Below are 9,670 nucleotides of genomic sequence, written 5' to 3' on the forward strand. Positions count from 1 at the left end.
GCAAACACTCTTTATTTACAAAAAAAACTCACCCCAAATTGAATTGCAACCACATATCTCATAAAGTGGTGGGACCATTTATCTACTACATCAAAATTATCACCAATTTTATTAAATGTCGTGCCCAGCTAAAGTCCCCACTTTTGGCGGATGAAGGGAGTAGTATATATGTCTTATTCATTACCAATTTTTAAAATTTTATTTTTCATCAGCATATACATCTTGTTAATTAGATATGTGTCTTGTTCATTAGTATTATATGTCTCACTGGAGCGCGTCCCTATATATATACTCCCTCCGTCCCGCGAGTCTTGACTCGTTTTCCTTTTTGGGCCGTCCCACGAATCTTGACACGTTTCCTTTTTTGGCAATAATTATTACATTCTCTCTCCTACTTTATCACTTTTATTATATTCTCTCTCCTACTTTATCACTTTTATTACCTTCTCTCTCCTACTTTATCAATTTTATACTTTATTAATTACACACTTAAAACACTAATCTACAACTCCTTAATTCCCGTGCCGAACCCAAACGTGTCAAGACTCGCGGGACGGAGGGAGTATATATATATATATATTAAGGTGGGTCCCAGTGGAAGAAAAATTCGGTCATCTCTTTCCCAAAATCAAACACGACAGCAACTCTTTGTTCCGTCTGATTCTGTCTGCGTTGTCGCGGTGGTTCCTTTTTCGGCGAGTCGTGCCTAGCTGAGGAGCCACTCCACGTTCGATATCCTCTCTCAATCTATTCTACTCTCTCGATTCACCTTCCTCAATTTAGGCGAAACAACCAAATCGAGTTCCCTAGCCCTAGCCTCTGAGTCTCCGCCGAGGCATGCCTGATCTGTTGCCTCTGCTCTCTCTTCTCTCACCAAATCAGAAACTCTGATCACAAACTAGAGAATCCCCTCTCCTTGTTCTCGTGGTTTTCGCAACGAATAGCTTCGACGACTCTCTTTCGGAAACCTGATGGGTAGACGATCGTTTCCGACCACCTCTTTCTCTCTGGTTCGATGTCGCTGAGTCGCCGCTTCTCTGGAACAAGGCAGTCACCTTTAGTCGACTCCGATGAGTTGTGACCTACCATAATTAAAAAAAAAGGATTTCAAAAGGTGGTAACTCCTGTTAAAATATGGAAGGTATTTGGTCCGATTTTGCCACGTTGAGATAGTAAACAGTTCTGACCTTTATTATAGGATCCTGTAGGTGATAGAAACACTAACGACTGAGGAATTTAATACTTAACCGTGGCAAAAAAGAGAGAGCCAAATTTTTGGTTGGTTAAATATTTGACAAAAAAAATGGTCTTTTATATTTTTAATAAATGAAAAGTATTCGGAGAGGAGTCCAAATAGGTCATAACTTGACTAAGGTGGCCCAAATTGTCCCGATAAACGGCCCAGATTAAAAAACAATTAAAAAAAATTAAAACATAGTTGGCCCTTTTTTCATATGTCGTTGCAAAGGTTTTGCTAAGTCATTTAACTTTAGTGGACTATTATTGCACTTTTTCCCCATTCTTCATTAATATGATTATTATGTAGATATGATGTATTAACGGTGCCAAAATATTATTTGGGGACAAGGAAAATTAATATTTCCTTCGTGCCAGTTTTTAGTATCTAATTTTTCTTTTTTGATCGTTCTATATTTTAATATTTATTTTTATTTTTAGTAAAAGTAGGTGGAACCTTACTCTACTTTAATTATTTTAACAATCACATAAAAGGTGAGACTCTTATTCCACTCACAACACACTCAAACACTTTATTAAAACCAATGTCACTCTCAAATTAATACTAAAAATTGGGACGTAGAGAGTAATTATCTTCTAAACAATTTGAATAAATTATAGTTAATTTTTAGTATTGTGGGCAGAATTACCCCCATTCATTATATCTTGTATGTACTAAAATATGACATTTTCTTGAATCCTAGTTGCTCCGCTGCTGAATCCTTAATATTCCATTGCGCTGTTAAACTGCTATCTTTCTCTCTCTCCAACGAGTTGCTTTCTCTTTATCTCTGACGAGTTGCTCCGTTGTGCAATATACAGTGTTATGTTGTGTACAAAGTTATGCAAAAAAAGAAAAAATGACCGGGGGTGGGGTGGCTAGAAATACCATGCATATTGTGTCAATGAACCCTGCATATTGCACAACAGAACAATGCATATTATAAAACTGAACCATGCATCTCGTGTCAATGAACCCTGCAACATCTATGGTATATTGACATAATATGCATGGTTCAATATGCATTATTCTGTTGCAGGGTTCATCAATATTAACTTTTGACAAAAAAAAAATAAAATTAAAAAATTATATTAAAAAATTGACTCGGGGAAGTGAGGGAGGGTGGGTGGGGGCGACGGCAAAAAAATCAGATTTGTCAAAAAATGCAATGCATTTTTTTGTACAATTTAATTCATTTTTGTGTGTAAAGTTATGCATGTTTCTGTGAAACATTATGCATGGAAAACATGTTTTTACAGAAAATCTCAAAAGAAAATTAATATTTTTTTTAATATTCAAAAATTATATTTCGATTATCCCCTGCACGGATTTTGCCTTGGAATGCTTTGGAAGCTCCTTGTCACGTGTCACAATCTTGGTGCGCCACATATACAAAATATATGGTCTATTGAATTTGTATCCCTTAGATCATCAAGATCTACGATTGATTCGTAACCCTGTTGGATGAATTCGTGTTCCTGAGTTCAAATCCCAACGGTAGCAAAAATTTATTTTTCACAATTCGTAACCCTTGGATGAATCATACGTTTTCTACATAGAATTCGTACATTGAAAAATGTTTTTATTTTTATTTTAAGAAGTGTTTGCATGGTAGCCCTTCCCTATATATATATATAGGGAAGGGCTATTCAAAAAACTCCCCTTAGACTATAATATAAGAACAAATCACAACCATCTATATCATATTTTGGACGGCTAAGATTACATCTGAAGATAGCGGTTACATTCGGAGCTAACTCCCTATAATTCATTAGTATGTATCGTTCCAGGGTAAATTAGGTATTGAATTTTAATCTCTTTCCACATTAATGATCATATTTCCAAAAATATTGCACAGTTTTTTTGGAAAATAAAACTATATCTTTGACTTTCAGAATGATAAAACGCTGCAAAGCAAATAAGGAGATAATTCTAGAACAAATCTTTTCAAATTCTATAGCTTTGAAATTTAATTCGATAATCATTACTTTGACAAGAAATTCCACCTAATTTACTAATTATTCGCAGCACACATTTAGTAGGGTTTGGGTAACCTTTTCATATTATTCGATTGTGACGGTTGGTGTAGGTAGAATTTCTAGAGACCAAAATACTCTTTCGATCTATTGTTAGGAAAACGATGCAGGGGCATGGAACTCGTTTGAATTTTGTGATTTCATTAAACATTTGAAGGTCATGGCGAGAACTAAAGGGAGCAAGAATGGTGAGTTTTCGATTTTTTTTTTCTGAATAGTTTTTCGATTTTACATCAAACTATGAAGTATATTTGATCGGTAGAGCAACAAGAATTGTGTGTTGACGATTCGTAGATGAATAATGTTGTTTACGAAATGAATTTATTTTTTTGGATTTCAAAATAGTTAAGCAAATCTAAAATATTTGGCTGGGGGAACTAATTATTCGGTAAAACCCGAACTATTTTTGAAAAGTTTTGAGGTTAAATTTCTCATTGCGCACGATTCAGTATATATATCTTATGGTTTTAATTTTTTTACTTTAAGATTTGTCGTTTTCATCCTTGTTGAGTGTATGTAGGAACTATGTTGTTGTATTGTATGAGATTGTATGATTTATTAAGCTTATACAATGAATTGGTAGGTTGTATGATTTATTAAGCTCATATAATGAATCAATGTCTGATAATTCGTACACAAATATTCTAAATTTCTGTAATAAAAGACATTAATTCATAATGAAGAATCATTACATATGTCTGATAATTCGTACACAAATACTCTAAATTTATGTTCCATTATGATGAATCTGTATGAATTATAAGCTGAAATGTTGTGTTCTGTTACTGTGTTAATTGAGTGAATAATTTTTATTAAATAGAGATTTTATTAAAAAGAAAAGAAAAAACCTAAAACCCTTGAAGGCACAAGAAGCAAACTAAGGGCCGAGCCTCATTAAAACCTTTTTACGGAAAACCCAAAAGGAAAAACCGTAAAAAGGAAAAAGAGTACCCGTCTAAGAACGGAAACAGCCGAAAAGGGAAAAGAGCGGAAGGGAAAGTTTCCGGAACTCCGGCCTAACCATCGTCCCCAAACAATCTCGGCTCTCTCCCCCACCAGAAAGAAAGAACAAAGGCAAAAGGCCGGTGAGACGCCGTCGCCAAAAGCCAAACCAAAAAAGCTAAACGGCCGGTTAGACGCCGTCGCCGTTAGCAAAAACCAAACAGAAAGGCAATCGAAAAAAGGAAGTTTACAAAGCCGGTTATACACCGTCGCCGTGAACTTCCCAAAACCACTAGAAACAAAGCGCCAATCAACAAGGTAGAAACTCGGCCGGTTATACTCCGTCGCCAGTTTTACCCCGCAGATCACAACATTCCCAACAAACGAAAAGCTTCCTCCATGATGACCACAAATCTTTTGATGAACTCCCATGAAGATCATAGCAAAGAAAAAGACTCCCTCTCTCGCAGCACAGCAGTAGGCCCTTTTCATCCCGGCCACAGCGAAAGCTCGCCAGATGTTCGACGAAAAGCTCAAGCCAGCAGCAAGCCAATCGCAACCATCAACCGAAACATCCTCCACCGCCATCCACACACCCCATCTCCCGACCAAACAGCAACACCGCCATAAGCTTTGGCTTAACCCTTCAAACTGAGCAAAAGTGTAGACCGCAGCCAGGCTGAAATCATCATCGCACTCAACGCAACAGTAAGTTCTCTTGCCTCCCGACCAAACCGGACGCCCACCATGCGCTCGATAGAAAGTAGTGATCAAACCAGCAGTCCTCCAACAGTAGCCAAACACAATCAGAAGAACAGCATAGAAAAGCATCTGCGCCAACATCCAGCGGCAAATCAAAAGATCAGAAAAAAGCTCCGCAAAGAGCGAGGACCAGCGCGTCAACGACCAAAGCATGTTGTCCCAAGAACTCAAGGTTGACAAGATAAGGTTCTTATCACCGAGCTGCCAACGGAGCCCGACCATTTGAACCCCAGTTTTGAGCGCACCCAATGACTGTAAAAAAGTTAAAACGACGCTCCAATCCCAAAGCAAACCAACCTTCCAGCCGAGACAAACCGGCTGCCTCACAAAACCCCAACACCTACTTCCGTATGGTTCGTACATGACTATGTGTAAACATGTCACTTGCCACCACAATTTTAATATTATCAATGGCAAAGGGCCACCAACCTTCAACACGGTCATTGCAAGCCATGATATCCGCCGGAAGGTTTCCCTCTCTATAGATGTGAGAAACGATCAACTTGAAGTTTTGCAGAAGATTCAAAGTATTTCTCCAGGAAGCAAAAAAATGCCAAGGAACATCCATTGATCTGGAATCAAGAAGATGAATAACATACATGGAATCAGCCTCGATCCACAAATAACACCAATTCCTGTCGTGAGCGATATTGATAGCGGTGATGACATCAAGAAGCTCGGCTTCAAAAGCGAAACCAGAGCCACCTTTAATGTGAAAACAACCTCGAACTGCCGCATGGTGGTCCCTAAAAACGCCACCCGCAGCAATGAGCTCTGGCGCACCTAAAGCAGAGCCATCCGTGTTAACCTTGATCCAGGGAAAGGTAGGCAGCCACTAGTGAACTTCAACCATACGTGGCGGGGGAGTCGGACGGCTGCCCACACCAATGGCCCGAGTAATCAGATAATCCGGCCATGTGTTATTAATAGTGCCAATATTCTTCGTAGTGAGATCCATTTCCTTAAAGAAAGACTTGACGAAGGCTAAAATCCGGCGATGGTCGAAAGTCTCATTATCAAAGATCATGGAATTTCTCGAATCCCAAATCTTCCACATCATAGTGATAACACCAGCTTTCCAGAAAGAGAGGAGTTGAGAGCTAAACTTAGTCGTCCAAGCCTGGACCAAAAAAGAGTGAATATCCAAACAATCCTCAAGCATATCTTTGTCAAACCACGAGAGGAACTCCTTCCAAATAGGCTTAACTTTCGAGCAACTCCATAAAACATGGGAAATGGATTCATCGCAAGCATAGCAGATAACGCACCCATTAGGTCTAACCATTCCTTGCCTAATGAGAATATCAAGAGTGGGAAGACGCCCATGAATAACTCTCCAGCAAAGAATCGAACGCCTCACCGGGATGAAAGGTTCCCAGATCCATTTTCCCCAATTGACCTCCGGGAATCTATGCCCTTTGCGTGCAAAGGCCAACGCAGTAGACACATTACCACTGACCGAATGCTTCCAGAAACGAGCATCCTTTCCGCCATTCATGGGAACAAGAATGATATCAGCCACCACCTCCGGGAAACTATTCACAAAAGCCGTAGAAAAATGCCAAGTATTGTCATAAAAGTAATCCTGAACAGAGAAGTTAAGAAAATCATGCATGTAAGTAGGAATCTTCAACTTGTCAACGAGCTTGTACCCAAGCCAATCATCCCTCCAAAAGTAAGTGCAATCACCGCTATCAACGCAGGCGTAGGAATCATCTACCAGATGATTCACCTCATCTTTCAAACCAAGCCAGACAGAAGAATTAACAATGTGGTCCTTGGCATAACTGAAGGTGGTAAGATATCTAGACCGCATGATTTGGTGAGCCCAATCTTCGCCTTTAATCATTTTCCAAGCAAGCTTCATAAAAAAGGATTGATTCATAATCGTAAAAGAACGAATCCCCAAGCCACCTTCTAACTTAGGAGAGCAGCTGCGACCCCAACTAACAGGACAGCTGGCCCGCTGATTAATATTACCAGTCCATACAAAGTTTCTGCAGTATCTATCCAAAGAATGAAGAAGCGATTTAGGCCACTTGTAGACCATCATTGAATGCACAATAGAGCTCTGGATGACCGACTTCACAAGACAAAGACGACCAGCCATGGAGAGTTGAAGACCTTTCCACTTTGCAAACTTCTGTACTATCTTATCAAAAATCTGTATAAAATATGAAGCACGAGGACGGCCAGTAAAAATAGGGACTCCCAAATAAGTCATAGGAAGAGATCCCACGGAGAAGCCAAGAATCCTATGAATAGCACGTCTTCTGTCAGTGCTGACATGTCGAGAGAAAAAGAGATTGGATTTCTCCTGACTACAAAGTTGCCCAGAAATCGAACCATAATATTGTAAAATATCAAGGATTTTCTTGGCGTTGCGAATCGTGGCCCGGCAAAAGAGGATGACATCGTCCGCATAAAGAAGATGGGTGGGGAAATTCGAGAACCTCGAGAAACTCATAGGCGTGAGATGCCGAGAATCAACACAACTACTAATTAAACTGCTCAGCACATCTTCAGCTATCCCAAATAAAATAGGAGACAGGGGGTCTCCTTGTCTAACTCCACGGGAACAAGCAAAATATCCAGTAAGACGACCATTGTAGAGGATGGAAAGTCTAGCAGAGCTGAAAATAATAGAAATCCAATGGATAAAATTCTCATGATAACCATTCGCTCTAAGAACCTGGAAAATGAATCCCCATCGCAAAGTATCAAAGGCATTCCTAATATCAATTTTGCATGCCATATTGATGCCCCGGTTAGTGCGTTGCATACAATTGAAACCTTCCGAACTAAGCATAATACAATCATGGATGTTTCGCCCACTGATAAAACCAAATTGGTTAGGTGCGACATGAGAATTAGCCAGAACACTAAGTCTTGAGGCAAGCACCTTGGAAATAATCTTAAAGAGAAAATTTGAGAGAATAATGGGGCGAAGGTCCGCCACCGTGGAAACGACCTCTTTTTTGGGGATGAGAATCATGGTGCTAGCATTGCAACCACTAGGCAAATAAGAGTGGGTGAAGAATCTTTGAACCGCCATAATGATATCATCTTTAATCGTCGACCAACACGTGTGGAAGAACATGCCAGAGAAGCCATCCGGGCCTGGCGCGCTGTTGGCGTCCAGACTAAAAACCGCCGCAGCAATCTCCCCATCATCAGGAATCCGGATGAGCATGGTGTTCTGATTTTCAGAAATAGACGGCTGAATAAGAGCATCAATTTCTAACTGATCAGCTAACACCCCCCCGTCGTCCATAAAAAGCTCAGAAAAATAGCTAACAATATGTTGTTCGATAAGACCAGGATCGTAAACATCAGTACCATTAATGTTCATTCTCGTGAAAGAATTATTCCGCTGTTTAAACTTAGTGAGCCTGTGAAAGAAAGCGGTGTTTCTATCACCATCCGTTAGCCAACTCGCGCGACTTTTTTGCTGTAACAGGCTGCTTTTTCTTGAAAGTGCCACGTTGAGTTCTGCTTGAAGGTGCACCTCTTCATTAAACAAATCATCTGTGTAACCGGTGTCAGCAATTTGTTTTTGCGTGGCCATCAGCTGTTGTTGCCATTGTCTCAAAGCAATGTCGACATTCCCAAAAACCTCCCTGTTCCATATCCTAAGATCCTCCCGAAGTCTTTTGAGCTTCAGCATAACACGCACAATAGGGCAGAGTGCATCAACAGTCCTCATCCAAGAAGCGCCGACCATCTCGCCAAAGGAGGAGTGCGTCACCCACATATTGAGAAAACGGAACTGCCGCTTACCAGAAGGCGTAGCACGGCGGCATTGCATGACCAAAGGAGAGTGGTCAGAAGAGAGACGGGGAAGAGCAGTGGTGGTAATCGAATCCCAGAAATTCGCAAAACCTTGAGAAAACATAGCTCTGTCTAACATCGATTCCACATGATGAGGTAAAAAACGACGACCCGACCAAGTAAAACGGAGTCCATCAGTCGGAGACTCGATGAACTGAGTATCATCAATAAACGAACAGAAATCCACACAGGAGCCACGATGTGGGGCCACCGCACTAATGCGCTCATGAGCTCCCTTGACGGCATTGAAGTCACCAATAAAAACAGTGTTTCCCGAGACAAATCTGAGAAGATCCTGCCAAAGCGAACGCCGAGAAATTTGATCATTCGCACCATGAACGAAAGCAACCCTGAAATTCATTGATTGCCAAAAGCAATCGACCACCACCACATGGTCAGAAGAATAAACCGTATTTGAAACCACCGAGGGGTGAGAAAGGACCCAAATATTGGAGCATCTGTGTCCACGACAGTTTTGATGAATCGGAATAAGATTAAGAGAAGTCCAGAAGGAATGCTGAACTTTATGAAAGGCCTTTTTAGGCTCAAGAAGACCCAAAAGGATGGGAGAGAAGGAACTACAATGTTCCTTGAGAAGCCTCTTGGATTCATCCGTCATCCCGCGGATGTTCCAGGAGAGAATATTCATGAAGAATTATTCAGGTGAGCGGAAGAAGCCTCGCTTCGTTCCACTTCAGCAGCCCAGCTTTCCTTAGCAACATTATCCATAGCAATAATGCTATTTTTAGGGCTATCATCAATGATGAAATTGTGAGGCTTCTGTCCAGTATCATTGGCATGTCGCAATCTGCTTTTAATACTCTCCTGAGCCTGCCTAGTGATCTGTTGAGCCGCCTTAATT

General features: G+C 40.5%; 1 protein-coding gene across 1 annotated transcript; it reads right to left on the bottom strand.

Annotated features, from left to right (window-relative positions):
- Positions 1–891: 891 nt before the first annotated feature.
- LOC130994018 (uncharacterized) lies at positions 892–9,427 on the bottom strand. The gene is made up of 5 exons (XM_057919055.1): positions 5,863–9,427; positions 5,577–5,760; positions 5,339–5,456; positions 4,467–5,229; positions 892–1,082 (listed from the first exon to the last, which is right to left on the bottom strand). Exons 1-5 carry the CDS (start codon positions 9,425–9,427, stop codon positions 892–894), a joined length of 4,821 nt encoding a protein of 1,606 aa, XP_057775038.1.
- Positions 9,428–9,670: the final 243 nt, after the last annotated feature.

This window comes from Salvia miltiorrhiza, chromosome 7 (assembly GCF_028751815.1).
Source record: "Salvia miltiorrhiza cultivar Shanhuang (shh) chromosome 7, IMPLAD_Smil_shh, whole genome shotgun sequence".
Classification (NCBI taxonomy): domain Eukaryota; kingdom Viridiplantae; phylum Streptophyta; class Magnoliopsida; order Lamiales; family Lamiaceae; genus Salvia; species Salvia miltiorrhiza.